This window comes from Portunus trituberculatus, chromosome 27 (assembly GCF_017591435.1).
Source record: "Portunus trituberculatus isolate SZX2019 chromosome 27, ASM1759143v1, whole genome shotgun sequence".
NCBI lineage: Eukaryota > Metazoa > Arthropoda > Malacostraca > Decapoda > Portunidae > Portunus > Portunus trituberculatus.
In genome coordinates this window covers 15,012,402-15,032,408 of record NC_059281.1, presented here as the reverse complement: position 1 = coordinate 15,032,408, position 20,007 = coordinate 15,012,402, and the positions used below count along the sequence as shown (strand labels likewise).

The window sequence follows — 20,007 nt, the reverse complement described above, 5'->3', positions numbered from 1 at the left end:
TAATGTGTACGTATTTATTCTTATAGAATACAGTATGATACAATAGACAACAACGCCGATATATCACTTAATTATTTATAACAATTTCTCTCTCTCTCTCTCTCTCTCTCTCTCTCTCTCAGCCAGCTGGACGCTACACAGCTGAAACAATAACTGTTAAGTTCCCCAAGAGATAACATTGGTGGCCGGGCGGCGGGTGCGTGAGGGCGGTCACAGTCACCTGCCAGCTGCAAAGCGAAGGAAATACCGCCGTGGCACCACCTGCTTCACCCACAGGTTGTGAGCTTGGCCTTCTGATTTTTGCATAGCAGTGCCCGCGCGGATGTGTGGATAACGTATTGCGGTAGGGACATGTCTGGATGTCAAGTGATAGGGAAGGGTGAGCATGTGTCTGTCTCGGCAGAATCTGCATGGAGAGATGCGGGAAAGTCTTGCTTCCTCGTTTGCTGTGCTTGTTTGCTCCACCAGGGATGCACAGCTCCCTGACACCTATGCCAAGATAATCTGGGCACACACGCACACACACCACACGTGGCCCGCTCGGCTAGTCACTCAATACATTTCTACTAAGTAATATACACTGTGACGGGTGTCCTGCCTTATCTGTCAAGTGTGTTGCTGCCTGCAGCTGCTTCAGGTGGACACCAGACAACAGTGAGTGCTCAGTGCTCAAGCTGGTAAGGACGATGTGACGCGTTTTTTTTTTTTCCGCCGCCCCGCCCGCCTCCCGGTGCCGTGGGCCGAAATGGTCTGCGGCAGGCGTCCCAGCCCTGCCGTTCCGGACAGCCCGTCACACAGACAGCACGAGGCCGCAGTCAGTGATGATGGCGTCACGGACATTGGTCACCTTGGCAGCAAAGCGGAAGAGGTCGAGGCCTTGGTCCACCCTGCCCACGGGACACTCTTCATACGTTACCGGGTAGTCACTGGTGTACACCACGAAGTGTGAGGGCTTGCGGTGGTCGTCGCTGCCGTAGCAGAAGCTCGCCACGAGGCCTGCCGTCACTGGCTGTGCCGTCAACTCCCCCATGGTGAAGCCCTTCATCGCAGCGCCGCCGGTGCCGTTGTTGGCTTGGTAGTCGCCGCCCCACACTCGCTCTCCTGGCTGGCCACGATTTTCCACCTCAAGCAGGTAGGTGCCACCGTATGAAGGTCCGAGCTCCCCCGTGCACAGGTAGAAAAAGTGCCTGGTCCTGGTGGTGGCGTTGGTCAGCTTGATGTTCACTCTGCCTTGCACCTGCCCTCCCCATGATAACTCCAGGAACACCTTTAGGTGGTCTTCGTCCACCATGCTCCGCACCTTCTCGTACTGGAACAACACAAGGGGTGGGCTCACAGGGCGCTGCGGTGGTCTGAGAAATGGAGATGGTCACCTTATCTCAGACACAACACTTACCGGCAAGGTGTGGGAGTACAGGGGAGGCTCCCCCTCCTGTAGGGCGGAGAGGAAAAGATGGTCACCCTGCTGGTCCACTCTAGCCCGTCGCGGCCTACCGCTTTTCGTCGTGGTCGCCCACACGCTACTGCCCACCAGCCTGGCCTGCTTCACCATCTCGAGCACTAGCTGCGAGGTGTCACCGGGCTCCGTCACCTCCTGTGTAAACAAAAGTTTGTCTCCTGCAGGCTGTGTGGGGAACTTGTTTTGTGCCACTACGTGACTACAGTATCTGCCCGCCAACACATGAATGACATATTTGTGTTGTTTTTCGTCTTTCTAACATAATTTTGTGTCTGTCTGCTTATTTATATTTATACATGCATAATTGCATGTTTTTAAATCAGTTCATCTCAGTATACTATGTGCAGAGAGAGAGAGAGAGAGAGAGAGAGAGAGAGAGTCATTGACACTGGTCCTAGTGATGGCAGGATACAGGCGGTGGTGGTGGTGGTGGTGGCCTTCGCCACACCTGGGGATGGAGGTACTCACCTCCTGCAGCACCGGTGGCTGAATGGCCTTGGTGGGTGTGACGGCGGCGGTGGCGGCCGACATGCTGCGCTCCACCACAGCCTGCAGGGCGGCGGCCGTCACGAATTCCAGCTGTGGATAGGTAGGCACCAGGTGAGAGAGAGAGAGAGAGAGAGAGAGAGAGAGAGAGAGAGAGAGAGAGGGAGGCTGAAGGTGAGGGAAGGGGAAGATTGTTGCATGCATTTGAAAATGTTAACAGTTTGCATGTTGAGTGTTACGTTTCAGGTTCATCTCACAGGAGTGTTCCCGGCGCGCGCCTGGCCACTGAACTCTGGGATCAAGGTGAGGCGTCGCGCACTGCGCAGCCTCGCCACTCACCTCCCTGGCCGCGGCGACCACCTGGGACTGCAGTAGACGGTGGGCGGCAGCGTCCCACTCCGTCACGGTATTCCTGTAGCAACGGTCCTCCTCGTGTGCCGCCGTCACCTCCAGCAGGTTAGTAGCGCCATTCACCTTGGCCTGAGCTGACTCCAGCCTGGATTTTATTTCCTTCCCCTCGGTAATGGTGGCGGCGGCCTGCTCTGACCTGCTGGTCATGTCCTGCAGCAAGCCCTCGTGGCGCTCCACCAGTGACCTGAGTGCCTGCACGTGCACCCTGTGGACACTGCACTGTTCGTTCAGCCGTTGCTGAAAGTCATGCAGCCTCGTTAGTCTGCAGTTACACGTCACCAGCTGACTTGTGGTGAATTCATTAGCTTCCTTCTTGACCTCCGCCAACAGTGTTTCTGCTCTCTGTGAGACCAGCGAATAGGAGGTATCCTGCAACAAGTTGATCACCGTGTAGTTGACAGGCACGTCGCTGGCGCGGGTGACGGGCGCAGCGTGCACCAAGCGGCAGAAGGGACACAGCAATGGGCCGCGGGAGAGACAGTCTGCGATGCACGAGTTGCAAAGGGTGTGGCCGCAGCTAAGGCACCGCGGCTTCCTCTCCTCCTCATCGTAAGGCTCCAGACACACCTGACAGTCACGGGACGCCATCACCACCTCTAAAATGAGAAACACTGTCAGCGGCGCCGCTCGGGTGTTCAAGAGAAGAAACAAGAAAAAAAAACGAAATCAGGAAGTGGAGAACGATGCGGGGTAAGGCGGGGCGGAGAAGGGGCGAGGGTGGTGGGAAAGGATCAAGGTTGTCTAGAACTAACATCTGAGGCACTGGACTGAGCCTGCCACCGCGACTCGGAGAGAGAGAGAGAGTGGGAGGGGAGAGGTTGACCGAAAGAGCGAGAGTCCTCGTCGCTGCAAGTGGTAAATAGTTTTCGTACAACACAATGACCTTTCTCCAACTTAACACCCCCTGATCCCCTGCCCTTCCTGCCACCCCTGCCTTCCACTGCGTACTGCTCCATTATCTCCCCTTCCCTTGTGCCTGTTCTCCCCTCCCGTTATTAGCGCGGCGCCAAGGTTCCGGGCAGCCACCTCGTCATATCTCATCGCAATACACCGCACGTCCCCACACTGTTGCCAGATAAATGGGCACCTACTGTGGCTACAAAAACAAACCGTGTTGCGCAAGAGGCGACGCGTAACGTTACGTCGCAACCAACCCAACCCGCTCCGTGCACAGCCTCCACCTCGTCCAGAGACCACCACCACCACCACCACCTCCACTACCAACACCATCACATCAATAACTAAAAACTCGCCGTTACAAAAAGAAGCCATGACGCGCCGGGTTCAGCATTCTTAATAAATAAACACATACACACACATGCACATGAGGAGTCGACAGAGGGAATGAGATGAATAAACACATACACACACCCACAGACACACACACACCTTCCTCAACCCTGCCGTGGAATCCAATGGCGTCTCATTTTAACACTGAGATTTCAACGCCACCATCGCGCGACACTCGGACCCACAACACCACGAGGACCTGAGAACAGTGCCACTTAAGTCAGCTCTGGAGATCTTACCTGGCGGACCGCAGTGAGGAGACGGAAGGCGATGAGAGCTGCAAATGAGGACCTCTGCTCCCCACACCTGAAGGGGCGGAGCGAGCACTGTTGCCACATCGTTATGACACCTTCCACAACTCCCCAATGCCACTACCTAGCGGTGACACTTCAGGTTGCGAAGAGGTGCATTTAAACAGGAAACAGTGAAGGAAGGAGGAGGAGAGGATTAATGAGAGGAGAATAATAGAAAAATAAAGGAAATTAAGGAATGAAAGTCTTAAGAAGGGCATGATAAACTGATATAAAGAAAATAGAGAATAATGAACCAAGAAATTGATTATAGGAAAGAATGACAGACAAGATGGGAAACAAAAGGAGGAAGAAAAATAATAATAAGTACATATAAGTAAATATGAGAGGAATTGTAGAAGAGTGTGGTAGAGAAATAAAGTAAATACAAGAATAAGAGAATTAGATAACACTGAATCAAGAAAGATATGAGAGGAATACGACGAACAGAACATATAAGCGAACCAGCGAAATAACAAGAAGAATATGAATGAACATAATAAAAACACGACTGCAGGAATGAGAGGAAAATAAATAAAATATAAATAGATAAATAAATAAGTGCTGAAGCAAGAAAGCATACTGGAAGGTCATGCAAGGTGAGAGTGGAGTCATAGGAATTGGAAGGTGGAGAGAGTAGGAAACTGTTGCTGGGTAGAGGAAGGAGGCAGAGAGGCATGAGGCAGGAGTGAGGGGAGAAAGTTTAACCTCCAGGAAATCCGTAAAGTGCCTGGCTGTACCTGTTTACAGATCCTGCCCATTTTACTTTCCTCCTCCACCACGACCATCGCCTCCTCGTCCTCCTTCTCCTCCTCCTAGAAAAAAAAAGAAACTTGTTTTTGCAAATGAAATCGAGATGGCTAAAACACTAAATTGTTGTTTGATTTAATAGTTGCTGTAGATGACACACGTATTATGACTAAAGCTGCCTGTGCTCTTTCCAACGCAACTCATTCATGGGACTGCGGCTTTCCAGAACACCCGAAATAATCCAAACTCTGGTAAAATTAAAGCTAATAACGTCACTGGGTCAGGCTGCATTACACCTCGAGTTAACCCCTTCGACTGGGATGTATTTCTACCATGAGTTTTGGGTGTGATTAGACGATTCTATTTACATTAGGAAGGGTCTATGGAGGTCAGAAGATTAATGGTCACAGTCTTCACAATTCTAATCCCCCACTTATGTTTCTGAAGTTGTATAAAATGATCAAGTAGCAAGCAGAATAAATATGAAAACGCGTCATGGTATTGAAGGAGTTAAAAAATTAAGATCTCCAAGTAGACTATGATATACCCTAACATACACTGCATATGGCCTTTAATGTCTCAGAAATCAGCAAATAGAAAATCCCTATATAGCTGTTTGGTTGGCTACGCTCGCCCCATACTTCATATCCCTCACTACTTTTAAGGAATCGACTCCCATGTATAATAGTAAGGAAGTGACTTAAGCGATCACTGAAAAGGGAGGGCGAGTATTAGTAGAGAAAGGATAACTGGGAAGAAAAGGAATAGCTGACGATTATTTGTAAGAGAAAGAAAACGAGTAACTAGATATCATAAAAAACAAAAGGAAGGGAGAACTCTAACAACTAAAACTAAAGAAAGAATCATGAACTCAGTGACCGCCAACACACACACACTCTGCTCCTAATAATTTTTTATATCCAAGCTGCAGTCAGGAACACTCATGAGCATGGCAACTGTTTACCAAGCATACCACACATTTAAAGGGGAAAAACATTAAAACACCCATGACAGATTATTTAACCTTTGAAAACAGAGCGAATCTTTCCTAGCGGACTAGTGGTTACTGGCAATGAGAGGTATAAGAGAGCATGTGAGCAGTGAGTCAGTGTCCTATGGCTATGCGTACAGGTAAAGGCAAAGGATACACATGGCATTGCTCAACGGCTCAACAGGACTCACGTAAACCCTTTCATCCCTTTAATGTTGTAATGGGAAGCTTTAAAATGTTGGCACGCAAAAGCAACACGTGTCTTTGTAGGGTGTGGGGATGGTGTGTGGCTGTGTATTGTTGAGTCGTGTGTGTATCTCTGTGGGTTTAGGTTGTTTTTCCGTGTTGCAGCGTAGTGTAGTGTGTTCCAAGGTGAGTTTTGTATTCTGGGATGTCCATTTATGTGTGTTATAGGCCAGTGTGACGTATCATTTAGTGTTTTTGGCGTTGGAACTGAGTGTGTGTAGGTTGTGTTGCAAGGTAGTGGTGTGCGACCTTGTGTGTGTGTTGTGTGTGTGTGGGTTGTAGTACAGAATGCGGGTGTGCCTTGTGGTGCAGTTATGCGTGTGTTGCAGAGCTGTGTGAAGCATGATAGTACTTTCTAACCCTTCTTGTGACTTAATTATATGGGCGTGTGTTAGCATTATGTAAGAGTGTTGAGGAGTGGGGAAGAGTGAGGAAATGTGTACTACCAAGCTACATTTCTGTTAACTTGGGCGTCCTGTGGAGCAGAGAGAGGTATGAGGCTTGCCATGAGGGCTTGGAATATTATTATCGAGCGTGTGAAAGTGTTACCGTAGTATTTAAGTTTAGTAAAAATGAAGGAATACGTTAAGATAACATGTACTTCTCGTTTAGTATTATTTTGTAGTATATCTAAGTTTCATAATGGGTTTATTGGTGATGGTTGATGAACACGCTGCAATTCTAGCTAATTCATCTAGTATTGTTCAGTCACTTGGTCTTCTTACAGTATCTTGCTTTATAGCTAGTCTAAACATTTCCTACAGTGTTTAAGCTGAGGAGTTACTACAGTTATAAGGTTTTACATGGTTGTGGTATTCCTTTATTGGCTTCACAATTACACAATCGTTCACGCTTTGAAGGTAATCTTGCCTGTGGGAGAATTCTCATGTAGCAGCTGGTTGTAATCAGATTAGCCATTTCCTATCTTTTATTGTTTCACTTTGCCTGAAAGGAGACATAGTCTTCTCAGGTAAACTTGCAGTAGCTACTTGACAAAGTTTACTTACTTGATTAACTGAAAATTTTCTGAAGATGCTTGATATGCACTATATATAATCACCTCATCAGTTTGTCTCCATCTGAACTAACTTAACCTAGAGAAGAGTTGTTGTGTGCTATGCAGTGTGTGATGGGAAGGTAGAATATATGTTTCTGCTTCATTTTGTGCTTGTTTCACCATTTTCTGTTTTCCTGCATAGGTATGTACCATTGCACTAAGTGTCTGCTACAGTGTGACCCAGATTGCCTTTTTCTTTTAGTGATACAGCTGGCAGGTCTGAAGCATCTCCTGTGTGCATCATGTGGAGGGACAAGCAGTGTGGGTAATTGACCATGTGAGCATTATTACATGTTGGGAATGAACTAGAGTGTGGGTTATTATGCGTGGCATTGTTGGAAGACAGTATTGCACCCACTGAAAGATAAGCAGAGCCATGGAGCTGGTGTGGAATGCTGTGTGGTGGGTGTATGCCTTTGTCTTCCTTGCCCTCATCTTGTCAGCCACCGTCCACCACCACCTGGGGCTGCGGCGCCGCTACATTAACCTCCTCCTCAAGGTGTTTGAGTTCGGTCAAGAACGAGTGGAGCACAAACGTCCGGCGTGGCGCGATGGAGAACTGGACGAGACAGAAACCCCAATGGAGGAGGGAGAGAATCAACTCTTGTCCTTTGAGCACCCAAGGGCGCCGGGCATTGAGGAGGACATCAAGGGCTTCCACCTGGACCACGTGCTGGGCTACATCACGGCAGGAATGGCTGCCATCTGTGAGGACAACATAACCAAGTACTTTGAACCAGAGGAGCTGCCCACCTGGAACCTCCTCTCCCGCACCAATGACCGTGCCTACGAGTTTGTGTCATTCCGGCTGACGGTGTGCTGGATCATTGGGCTGCTGGTGCGTTACCTCGTCCTCTTGCCGCTGCGACTGATCATCTTGGTCCTGGGCATTGGGTTGTTCTGGACGTGCATGTTCTTTGTGGGCTTGTTCCCTCCTGGTAACTTCAAGCGCTGGCTCAACAAGAAGCTCTTCGTTTTCTGCTTTGACTTTGTGGCTGGTTCTCTCTCCCTGGTGGCCACCTTCCACAACACAGAGAACATGCCCAAGAATGGCATTGCTGTGGCCAACCACACGTCCCCCATTGACTCCTTAGTGCTATCAACCCACAACTGCTACGACATGGTTAGTGCTCATCTCGCTTGTAAGTGCTGTTGTACTATTAAGATTTCAGTAGCTATATATGTGTTTGTATGTAAGTGGCAGATATTAATTTGTGAAAAACTGCACATATTTATTTTTATCTTGTACTCTCAACCATTGGTAATCAACAGGTGGGACAGACACACCAAGGGTTCCTCAGCATCTTCATGAAGGCGCTGAGTAGAGCATCCAGTCACATCTGGTTTGAGCGCTCCGATGCCAGGGACCGAGCACAAGTTATTGAAAGGTAAGTGGCTCAGGCTCAGGCTCTTCATGCCCTCCTGACTCACTCCCCACCTGTCTGTTGAGATCAGTACATAGACCAACACTGAGTTTGATATTGGTTTCATTTTGTATAAAACTGGAAGCATGAGGTTATTTTCTCAATTCTGTATAAACATGTTTGAATGTATGAAAGAGAAAAGCTAAGAAACTATGGCAGCATGGATATTGAAAGTATGGCTGAAGTTTTGGTATACCTTGAACTGATTATTAAGGTTCCTCATCTTTCTGTTATTAACTTTTAATTTACATCACCTAATATGCAAGAGAAGAGACAAGCTGTTTTCATTGGAAGTTGTAGAAATAGTAATATTATTCATCCACATGTGTGCTGATATTTCTCTAGTGTAGCCATTCACTTCTCACAATGCCCTCATGCTTCTGCCACTCCTGCCATAATTTCTCACAGGCTAAGGAACCATGCCAATGACAGCAACCTTCCCCCAATCCTCATTTATCCTGAGGGTGTGTGCGTCAACAACACCTCTGTCATGCAGTTCAAGAAGGGCTCATTTGAGGTGAGTTGGTTGCTTGCCTAGTCTGCCCCTCCACTGCCCCTGCCTTGCCTAGAACCTGAGGAACCTTTATTGAGTTAAGGGAAATTGTGATCATGTACGTGTAAATCAGCCAGTAGTGCTAGTAGAGGCCAAGCATTGCCATTCATCACACAGGTGGACACAGTCATCTACCCCATCGCTATCCGGTTTGATGCAAGGTTTGGTGACGCCTTCTGGTGGCAGGACAAGTTTTTCCACTATGTGTTGTGCATGATGACGTCCTGGGCCATTGTGTGCAACGTGTGGTACCTTCCCCCCATGAGGAAAAATCCTGGCGAGTCTGCCACGGCATTCGCTAACAGGTCTGTGTTTGTTTGCGTGTGTGTGTTTATAGGTACATGAATATGTATGTATATAAATATATGTATTTTATAGTAGTTATGAAAATTAGGGAAATATATCATTTGTTTGGTTTGCAGAGTAAAGGCCAAGATTGCCCACCAGGGGGGTATGATAGACCTGGCCTGGGACGGCTTCCTCAAGGCCAACCCTGTGAAGGCCGAGTGGAAGAAGAGGCAGCAGGAGGAGTTTGCCAAGCACCTGCAGGTGAATGACGATGATGATGGAGAGGAGGAGGAGCAGCAACCAGAAGCAAATGAGAGTGACATCTCAGATCTATTGAAAAAGAAGGAAGAGTGAGGCTGTGGATGGTATGAACAGACAAGTGCACAAATACTGTGGAAACAAACATGGTGCTTCTCAAGATCCTCCTCTGCATATAATTGTTTCATGCATAAAACAAATGGTGGTGATCTTGACGAGATTTTATCATTCACACGTTAGACATGCAAAGCTCATTTGTTTCCTTTACATGTAGTGTAGCACAACAGATGCATCTTTTGTTAGGGATTACACTGAAGTAACCAGTGCCTCAGAGAGAGAGAGAGAGAGAGAGAGAGAGAGAACTTTTATATTAGTCAAGCACAAAATTCCATAAAAGTTTGATAGTGGTGGTGTGTGGTATGCATGGAGTACTAGTAACAGAATAGCTACACCAGAGACAGGCTGAGATGACAGGACCATCAGGGTGAGAGAGGAGGAGAAGGAAGGGGGCAGCATGGGTAGGACCAGGACAGACTCATCACTGACCCAGCCTTCCCTCACCTCACTTGCTCTCACTTGTCAGCTTCACATTTTATACACCAGAGTAGCATATATTTTTTTTCCCTTACTAGAGCACTTAGATAGAAGATATCATTGCCGTTTTGAATTGTTTTGATTTGTTGTGGATCAGTGTTATGTGGGTCTATGGATCTATCGGGTGTTAATATGCTAAGGAAATCCCAAAGACTGTTTCTGATTCAAGTATTTTTTTGTATATGATCATAGAGGGTGAGGTAAAAGTCTGGAATGAGAGTTTTTATTTATTTATTTACTGTTCAGGTTTAGATTTATTCTGTTTCTTACTTTTGATCCTGAAGTGTGAGTTTAGAATCCAGGATAGCTATTTCTTTACTTATTTGTTTTATTTTTTGCAATCCTCTGTTGTTATGTTAATGTCCAAGCACAGTGTTTCTAAATTTGCTGCTATCTCCTCACTGTTTCTGTATTATTCTTAAGTGTGTCTTTATTTTAATTTTCTTGTACATTCTTTGATAGCATAGCATGTGTGTATTTCATTGATATCTTGTGTGTTAGTGTGTGTGTGTGTGTGTGTGTGTGTGTGTGTGTGTGTGTGTGTGTGTGTGTGTGTGCGCACGTGCAAGGTACTTCATACACTGGCCATGAACATCCATCCATCAATCCATTCCATCCATCCATCCATTCCTTGATGTATCTGTTGTAATAGCAAGCTGTATTAGGTCCATTGATGCTTACTGTTGGTGCTGTTATCATTGTTTCTTAGTATTATTGTTAATCTCAATACAGAACTGGCTTATGGCTTAGTAAAACTCTTATTCCATCTCATTACATATTCAAAGGTCATTGTCTAATCTATTTCTTCTTTTGTCTAATTTCACCTGAATCTTGCATGTTGATCTGCCTGCAGCCTATGCTTGAACCCTGTGTAAAGTATGCCCTAGATAGTATCACCTGCACTGCTTTGGTAAATATAGCACAGGGAGTTAAAGAACCTCAGTGTGATGCCTGTAGTGTGATCGTGGTAATGAAGAGGTGGTGTGGATGATGAGAATTATGATGATGAGGTTTAAGCATGGTGTGTGTGTAGTGTAGTGAATGAGCCTTCCCCTGAAATAATAGAGTTTACTGTATTAGAGAGAAAGAGAGAGAGAGGGAATGGAAGGGAATGTAGTTGTTTTATGGATAAGGATTTGACATCAGGGTGTGTAAAGAGTTCATGAGAAACTTAAGGTGTAGTGCCTTGTTGAATAAGAGTTGCTATAGATCCTTGTGGTACTTACTTTCTGAGGCTTTGGTGTAAGTGACAAAGGAATCTTGTGCTTAGTTTTCATTTCATTGGGGACTGACAAAGCTAAGAGTGTGTGTGTGTGTGTGTGTGTGTGTGTATACGAGTGTGTGGTGCTTTGTCTGGCCTGGTTCATAGCTAGATTGTTTCCATAATGCAGTAATTCTTTAGTTTATCTGGATTGGTTCGGTGACTGTCGTGACTGTGTATTCAGTTTGTCAATTAGCATATAACTTGCATTAACTGATTGTCATTTGATTTGTATTAGCTAGGTTTTACAAGAATGGTTTGGTTTGCATTGAATAGCGCATGGGCTGCAGTTTAGCTTGTCTTGAATAGCACTTTTCACAATTATTTGGTTTGTATTGACTGCAGTTCTTATTGATAACATGTTGGTTTGTGTTGAATAGCACTTTTCATAATGGTTTGGTTTGTGTTGACTAGGACTTATTGACTGCAGTTCTTATTGATAACAGTTTGCTTTTTCAACAGTTTGGTTTTTGAACAGTTTGCTTTTCTAATTATTTGGTCTTTTTTTTATGTTATGGAATTTGTTTTGTGTTAACTACAATTATTAGATGATGGTCTAGTTTTCATTTATGCTATATTTTGTATTGTAGCCATCTGTCTAACAGGTTTCTTGGTATGTCATCTTATGTACAAACAGTGAGTGGTGGTGATGGCAGTGGTAGTTGTGGTGGTGGTCCCAAAACAAGAAATAGAAATGTATTTTGTTGTATAGTCTTTCACAGTAGATTGCAAAATTTTCATTTAAAACATTGATATGATGCTTGTGTGAAATTGTGTGTGTGTGTGTGTGTGTGTGTGTGTGTGTGTGTGTGTGTGTGTGTGTGTGTGTGTGTGTGTGTGTGTGGTCCATCTTGCCATAATAATATACATGTATTTTTATTTACATGAAAATGGATCTTTATTCATAATCTTGCATATTTCTTTACTTTTATTATCATATTTATACATTAATTATTTCAGTCTTCATTTTTTCTTGGCAGTGGAGGTAAAGGGAAAAAAATAGTATTATGGTGAGAATTATCTTGGTGAGGTGTCAGTGCTCATTGTGATAGGATATCTTTTGTGAAGCTCTAAGCATTGATGGAATATTTGTGGATGGCTTTCCTTGGCATACTTATGATGGGCAGTGTCTCAATACTGCATTTCGCTTAATTTTCAGACCATTTTACCTTTGGTTCTGCTGATATTGATTGTGCAGTTTATTAATTTCTTTATATTCTTAGTTGACATCTGTGCTAATTTACTGACACTACTTATAAATTCAATCAGAAAAGGTAGACTCTAAGTGTAAAGCTACTTATTTTGTGATTAATTCAAGTCATAAGGTGTTTAGTCATACTTTGTATTCAGTGCATGTTGTAAGTAATGTTAGGTGACGGCTGGCAGTGCTCAGGAAATAATGGCTGACTTGCAGGACACCAATCAGCTGACATGATTCCTTTAGTATTTAATGAGATCTTTTTGGCTAATGAATCTTTGGCTGATCTGAATAAATGTCGTTTTTATTTTTTCACTCGTGTTTCATTGAGCACTTATCAGCAGTGGGGCCTGTCTGGCTGTGCTCTGTCTGGGAAGCTGTAGTGCTATGCTGATAACTTAGGGTAATTTTTTAACTTAAGCTGTGACATTTAAAGAGATGATTAAGTTAAAGCTGTAGAGTTCCCATTCACTTTTAGATAAGTTGGAGGGAGATGGACTGATGATGCTCTTTCTTGAGAGAGAGAGAGAGAGAGAGATCACTATTAATAAACCAAAGAAAAGCCAGCTGACCTACACAAGAGAAAGCCTAGTCAACTGCAAGGCATGGAAAATGTAACAGTAGATGATTAATTTCTGGTTTAGACAAAAAGGACATTAATAGAATGAAGGAATGAGATTTGCCTAGAAAGCCTTAAAATGGCAGATGTAGCTTGATTCATGAGAGACTAACAGAAATCAGTCACAGGTTATGAACGTACTTTAAAAGTGATGTTTATCGTGTATGTGACAAATGTTTCTCTCTCTCTCTCTCTGCAATTTTCTTATTTTCATGTTTGCTGGGTGTATGATAGAGTAGAGCATTTTAGCTTCCTGCCTGACATTTATCTGAGATTTGAAGACTCTTTGTCGGGGGGGGGGGAATCATTAGTGTTTCATTGGTTCCAGTGTTACATCTCCTCCACTACAGTTTGAGAGGTGATAATAAGGAAATGTTAGTCCTGTGGTATTTCACAATTTGCTTCATGGTGTAGGCTTGGTATTTTAGAATATCTGAAGGATCTGTGCCAAGTTATAAGTCTAGGTGATGGAGATTACGGTATACCAGTGTGACTCTCTTCAAAACCTGGGCTAAATATTATTAAGTGCGATGAATTAAAGAGTTAATGGTTCTCTTGTAATGTTATTAACCCTTTCAATACTGGGACACATTTTTCTCTTGAGATTAGTGTACGATTACACCATTTTATTAACATTAGGAAGGGTCAATGAAGATAAGAAGAGTAATGGCCACAGTCTTCACCATTTCAATCCTCCACATGAATTTCTGAAGCTGTATAAAATCATCAAATAAACAGAATGAATATGGAAACGCGTCATGGTATTCAAGGGGTTACAGCAAATTTCTGTGGCATATCCATAACTTATTTAAAGAAGAAAATTGTCCATAGAAATAAACAACTTTGTTTTCAACCCTCAAGAATGGAATAACTAACAAATAATGAAGTAATAAATGGAATACAAGGCAACCATAAAATCAACAAATAAATACGTAGAGCTATAACAAATAAAAAATAAAAATATAGAAATAAATATTACTTATCTTTACCCAGATAAAAGTGGAAGATAATTAACAAATATATCCTTAAGTACCAGAAATCGGTGTGGATCCTGGCGGGTGTGTTGTAGTATCCACCACAACACCGCCATCTTCCCTTTCCCGGCCACGCGTTGTCAGGTGAGCCACACGAGTCACGTCTCTGGCTCTCACTCCCCCATTTGACTCAACACCACCTAGATATCATGCATGGGAATAAATGAAGGGCCTGTGGTGGTGGTGGCGGCGTGTTGAGTGCCTGGTGGGGCGTAATAAACGGGAAGATGGCGTGATAAGAGGGGGTGGTCAGGGCAACACTCAAAACATGCTGGAGTTTTTGGTGCACATGGCCTGTACGTGTTTGTGTAGCCTATGTACGTGTGTATGTGTGTAGTTTGTTGGTGTATGTTAATGAGACACACCTTTTTAGCTGGTTTATTATAGTTGTACATGGGGAAGTTAAGTGTGTGGTTAGCTTTAATGTATTTTCGTGTTTTATAGTCCATACTTATTCGTATCTTTTGTCTGTTGCTTATTTATTTATTTATTTGCTATTACTCCACGTGTGTTGCCCAGGAGTGTTGTGTATCATGTGTGCTGGGAAGTGTTGACAGTGTGTAGGGGACGAGTGATCCTGAGGGAGAGGTCCATTGTCCAGTCCAGTGTAGTTGTGGTCGCGGTATAAGCCTGGTCTTCTGGTACCACTGTTTTGGGTGTTATTCCAGTTTCAACTAACACACCACACGTAACTAAATACATTCTCACGGGTCTAGATCACACTTCTATGAGCATTTCTAACTACATTTTACCCTATCGGAAATTAGTAATAACTTCTTGACATAATTAGTTAGGTTAGGTCTACGAGCATTTCTGACCCCATTTTACCCTATTGGAAATTAATAATAACTTCAGGACAGAATTTGGTTAAGTTAGGTTTGGTTTCCCCACCCTAAAACATTGCTTTCCCAGGAGGGCCCCAAGCTTGTTAGACATAGGAAAAAAGAAATTTAAGACAGGGTATGTTGGTTGAAACTGTAAATTTACCCTATGTTGTCTCTTGTAAATGTACGTGTTGTTTTTGTTGCTGCAGTGGTGGTGTCTGGGATGCTTCCCTGGGAGACATACAGGCATGTTTGCTACCCCATGGCACGCTGTTAGGTTAAGGCTTGGGCTGACGGGGATGGGACAGATTTACTCTTCTTATCCTAACCCTCTGTAGCTATACCATTCTTACTCCTCTTATCCTAACCCTATGTACACCATTGTTACTTAGCTGGCTACCATGTTATTTATTTTTTTTATTTAAGCCTTGTAGCAACAGAAATTGGGGATGTTGTGGTGTAAAGAACTAATATTGTGTATTTTTACTCAGTTATTTGCCATTTACGTAACTGTTATTGTTGTGTTTGGTGACGATGGTCTGTGTTGCAGAAACCACGCCAAGATGTCGTCTGACTTGTGCTGGCAGGTCATCAGGAACAACCACTCACACCTGCTCAAGAAGAGGAACGTCAACAAGCCGTTCTCCAAGGTGAGGCGCTGGGGTGGCTGCCCTGGTGGGGGTTGGCAGGCTCTTGCTATACCAGGGCACCCGTAGTAAGGAAAAAAATAAATAAAGAGAGGAATTGATGAATAGGTATAAAAAGTAAAAAAAAATTGATGAATGAATAAGTAATTTCTTGCATTAAATAATTGAAGATGTAAGTAATGATAAAGATCCCTCGCTGGCTGTGTGATGCAGGCTGGTGGCTGTGTTGCTATACCAGTGCACCTGTAGCAAAGGAAAAGAATAAGTAAATAAAAGAATAGAATGAATAAATGTAAATAGTAAATAGATGAATAAGTAATTTCTTGTATAAAATAAAATGAATAATGAAAGAAGTAAATAATAACCTGAGTGAAGTACTTTGGTCACACAACAGTGGTGGATATCTTGACCCACACAAATAATTGGTTGCTCGGGTATTAATTGAATCACCTCCAGGCATTCTGTGTGCTAACTTATATGCATGACTGGGGTAGTGTTACTTTCTTTATCTTGCAACATTACTGTGTGTGTGTTTCTGTATATACGTGTGTGTGTGTGCGTGTAATTCACCTTGGTCGCCTGCTGGTCACCCAGCCAGTCTTCCCCATTACGGAGCGAGCACAGACCTCATAGACCGATCTTCGGGTAGGACTGTGTGTGTGTGCTCTGTAGCAGGGTCCACACTTGTGGTGGAGCTGACTGGTGAGTTGCAGTGTCTAGTGGAGATCTTGTCAAAGTTAGCACAAGGCGTTAACTGACCACTGATAAAGTCAGAGTGTTTGTGGGCATTGTTGGAAAGAAAACGACATGTTTATTGTACTTGATGACAAACTAATCAAATCTGGCAGCGCGTTCATTAAAAAAATGCTATGTCCACTATTGTGGACACCCGCGCTACGAGCCCACGCTCTGGCCGTCCAGTATTGTGGACACCCGCGCTTTAAGGGTTAATGTATCTGGTATTTCTCAAGTCCTAGACCAATAGGTCTTTTTGTCAGCTGTGTCCATCCCCTTCCATACCTTGTATATAGCAATTAGGTCTCTCTTTCTCTCCTCTGATGCAATGTTGGAATTTTAATCTCTTTGATCTGTCCTCATAAGTTAGGTCTTTCAAACTTGGAGCTGTTTTGGTTGTAGCTCTGAATCTTTTCTATCTTCCTTATATCTTTCTTATTATGTGGTGACTTCTTTTTCTTTGGCCATCCCTTCCCTTCCCTTCCCTTTTGCTTTTCTTTCCCTTTTGTCTGTCCTCTCCTCTCCTTTCCTCTCATCTCATCTCATCTCATCTCATCTCATCTCATCTCATCTCATCTCATCTCCTCTCCTTTCTTTTACCCTTTTCTTTCCCTTGAAGTGTATTACCATGTCTGTGTTTGTCTCCTCAGAACAAGCCAGTGAAGAATCTTGTCAAGACCACAGTGAAGGCCGGGCCACGCCGCGCCCTCAACTCCATCCGCAGGTTCATCCGTCACAACAGCTACAGGAAGGATCTTAAAATGGTGTGTGTGTGTGTGTGTGTGTGTGTGTGTGTGTGTGTGTGTTGTACAGATCACTGGTTAGGTTTTGTTTGGTTGTCAGTTTTATTTATTTGATTTATCACTTTTTGACTGATTTTTCATTCTTACACTTTTATTAAATTGTTTATTGTATTATTTAGTTTGTTTTTCCATTGTGTAGTGTTGTTAGCATAGTTTATTTATTTATTTATTTTTTTATTTGCCTGTTGACAGCTTTCAAATCATTATTACCACGTTTCATTATTCAATGTTGAGTTTTTTAAGTTGCATAGTTTGTAATTAAATTATCTTTTTGTTTTAACTTTTAATAATTACTTGTTCAGTTTGATAAGTATTCATCCAAACCTTTCAATACTCACACTCATACACTCATTCATAATTTACTAAAATCATCTTTAATTTACTTTTTAGCTGTTGTTTCTTGAGTGAGTTTGATAATTGTGTATCCAAACCTTTCAATACTTATATTCATCCTCCATCGTTATCCTCCTCTCTCAGGCTGCCTGCGTCGTGCCTCCGCCATCCTGAGGTCTCAGCGTGCTCAGCCTTTCAAGAAGTCTCGCCGCAGGTCATACAAGCCTGTCAAGAAAGAGTAAATGTTCGTAAATAAAGGAGTATTGCTGTGATGGAGTATTTTATTTGCTTGCCTGTGAGGAGAGAGCTGTATTAGTTCACTTACTAACACTATTTTCAAGCTGTGATCAAGCATTGCATTTGTTTGGCTGTGGCGGAGACCAGAGAGAGAGAGAAGCTAAAGTGATCTAGCCTGTATTACTTAAGACTATTTCAAGCTGTGACTGAGTACATATTATATTTGTTTGGTTGTGGTGATCTTTTTAAAAAAAAATTATGTAGGAAGGGAAAAGCTGGCCAAGAGCAACATAAAACCACAAAAAAAGGCCCACTAAATTACCAGTCCCCTTGCAAGTCTGAGAAAGTTTGCAAAAAAAAAAAAAGATATCTTAAATGTCATGAAATTGAAATGCAGAAGCAGAAGTATTAGCATGTATTAGATTTATTCACTAAGACTATTCTAAAGGCTACAGATATGACTAATGTTCTCAGTGATGCTACCAATGAATGATGCATAACTTAATTCATAATCCTTGTTAAATTTACAAATACTGGAGATTGTTGGCAGTAGTGGCAGTGGTAAGATGGCATGTACTAACTGTTTTTTCTGTTTGTCAGTATCTTGTTTATATTTGATCGAGTCCACAGCAAAGCAAAATGCAAAAGATGGAGGTAATTCAAGCTGTGATTTAGTGTTGCATTTGCTTGGCTGTGGTGGAGACTGAGAGAGAAGCTGAAGTGATCTCTAGCCTGTATTAGTTGGCAATAGTAGACAGGCTGTGGTAGGAAAGGGAAGGCTTAATTAAGCTTAATGCCTATTGACTCCACAAGGGTTAGTAAGGCGGACATGTCAGTTTGTGGCCATTCCTTAGCTGGGGTTGAAGAGAAAGCACCACCAATCTCATCAAGTGACTGCCGGGGAGGTTAAATATTTGACCATTTCAAGTCCACATAATTTGATATCTTTTCATTCATTATCAATTCACTCAACTCTTTCTTACAGCGCACGAGTTACCACTATACCATTCACCACTTCATCTGTGTACCAAGAAAATATAGAAGTAAACCAACCAAACTTGAGTCACCATTGGTTCACTTCCACAAACCGATTCTGAACTGCTTCAAGTCCCCGAAGCAGCAGTGTTGTCCTGGCGTGCGTTGCGGTGTGGTGTGCCTGAGTGTTGTGCGTTATTTTGACCTGTGCTCCTTGTGCTGCGTTACAGTCCTTAATTCCCAGCGTGGCATTAGCAGGCAGTCACTCATGGAGCCTTTTGAGCACCAAGACACCATGTACGTGTTATTGTTCTTGTAAACTAAAAGCTGGGTGGAGTGTTGCCCGCTGTTCACCCTTTATTCATTCATCTTTATTTATTTACGAGTATTTATTGCTGGTATAGGAAGAATTTAGTGCTTTTCATAGTGTGATTAGTAGTTGGTGGTGTTTATGTGTATTTGTTACTTCTAGAGGTGTTGAATCATATGGTGGTAAAGTATTGGGTTTGTCTATGTGGCCACGTTGGAAAGATTGTCTGCCCACGATGTTGTTATTTTCATATCTTTATTATTGTTGTTGTTGTTGTTGTTGTTTTTAGTGTTCGTCTTCTTGTTCTTTCTGTTCTTTAAACTATTTATTATAGAACTCAATTTACTTACCCTAATAAACTATTTTACTCATTAGAGAGAGAGAGAGAGAGAGAGAGAGAGAGAGAGAGAGAGAGAGAGAGAGAGAGAGAGACCAGTTAGGACACGGAGAGTAAAAAGAAAAAGGTGGAAGAAACGCAGAGTAATAGGTTTTCAGCAGTACAAAGAGAGAGAGAGAGAGAGGGAGTGAGGGAGTGAGGGTTACCGCGGCCTGGTACACAGATAAACATTACGTATACATAGCGAGACTCGAGACAAAGGAAGGAGAGCTCTGTTATGTTTTGCTGTTTGGAATGTGCAAGATGTGTGTGTTCTGGTGTGTTTGTAGTTGTAGTGATAAGTAGTAGTATTTATTAGTTTAGTAGTTATTATTGTAGTAGTAGTAGTTGTTATTGTAATTTTAGTAGTAGTAGTAGTAGTAGTAGTAGTAGTAGTAGTTGTTGTAGTTGTTGTTATTGTAGTAGTAGTAGTAGTAGTAGTAGTGGCTGTTATGATGTTTCTCTCTGATTGATGTTAGCCTGAGAGAGAGAGAGAGAGAGCGCAGTAGTAGAGCTTATTAAAGTAATAGATCCAGCCTTGGGAAATTGTAAACTGTT

General features: G+C 43.2%; 4 protein-coding genes across 10 annotated transcripts in view; 3 read left to right on the top strand and 1 right to left on the bottom strand.

Moving 5' to 3' along the window:
- LOC123509362 lies at window positions 1–4,011 on the bottom strand. The gene is made up of 5 exons (XM_045263621.1): window positions 3,886–4,011; window positions 2,285–2,952; window positions 1,928–2,038; window positions 1,397–1,594; window positions 1–1,309 (listed from the first exon to the last, which is right to left on the bottom strand). Exons 2-5 carry the CDS (start codon window positions 2,942–2,944, stop codon window positions 791–793), a joined length of 1,488 nt encoding a protein of 495 aa, XP_045119556.1. The 5' UTR covers window positions 2,945–2,952; window positions 3,886–4,011; the 3' UTR covers window positions 1–790.
- Window positions 2,262–10,894, top strand: LOC123509363 (glycerol-3-phosphate acyltransferase 3-like). 7 transcript variants are annotated; one of them, XM_045263625.1, is made up of 6 exons: window positions 2,262–2,401; window positions 7,183–8,103; window positions 8,253–8,368; window positions 8,813–8,921; window positions 9,075–9,262; window positions 9,380–10,894. In XM_045263625.1, the coding sequence occupies exons 2-6, from the start codon at window positions 7,357–7,359 to the stop codon at window positions 9,597–9,599; spliced, it is 1,380 nt and encodes a 459-aa protein (XP_045119560.1). In that variant the 5' UTR covers window positions 2,262–2,401; window positions 7,183–7,356; the 3' UTR covers window positions 9,600–10,894. The 7 variants fall into 7 exon arrangements, with proteins under 7 accessions (XP_045119560.1, XP_045119561.1, XP_045119558.1 ...); XM_045263626.1 differs by lacking the exon at window positions 2,262–2,401 and adding an exon at window positions 5,147–5,817; XM_045263623.1 differs by lacking the exon at window positions 2,262–2,401 and adding an exon at window positions 5,147–5,868.
- Window positions 10,895–15,583: 4,689 nt separating this feature from the next.
- LOC123509472 (60S ribosomal protein L28-like) lies at window positions 15,584–17,823 on the top strand. Its single transcript, XM_045263761.1, has 3 exons — window positions 15,584–15,748; window positions 17,035–17,179; window positions 17,696–17,823. The coding sequence occupies exons 1-3, from the start codon at window positions 15,597–15,599 to the stop codon at window positions 17,723–17,725; spliced, it is 327 nt and encodes a 108-aa protein (XP_045119696.1). The 5' UTR covers window positions 15,584–15,596; the 3' UTR covers window positions 17,726–17,823.
- Window positions 17,824–18,363: 540 nt separating this feature from the next.
- Window positions 18,364–20,007, top strand: part of LOC123509361 (zinc transporter ZIP1-like) — an 8,842-nt gene continuing 7,198 nt past the window's right edge. Inside the window, exon 1 of the mRNA XM_045263620.1 lies at window positions 18,364–19,060. The gene's annotated coding sequence lies outside the window, so the exon portion shown is untranslated. The remainder of the gene's footprint in view (window positions 19,061–20,007) is intronic.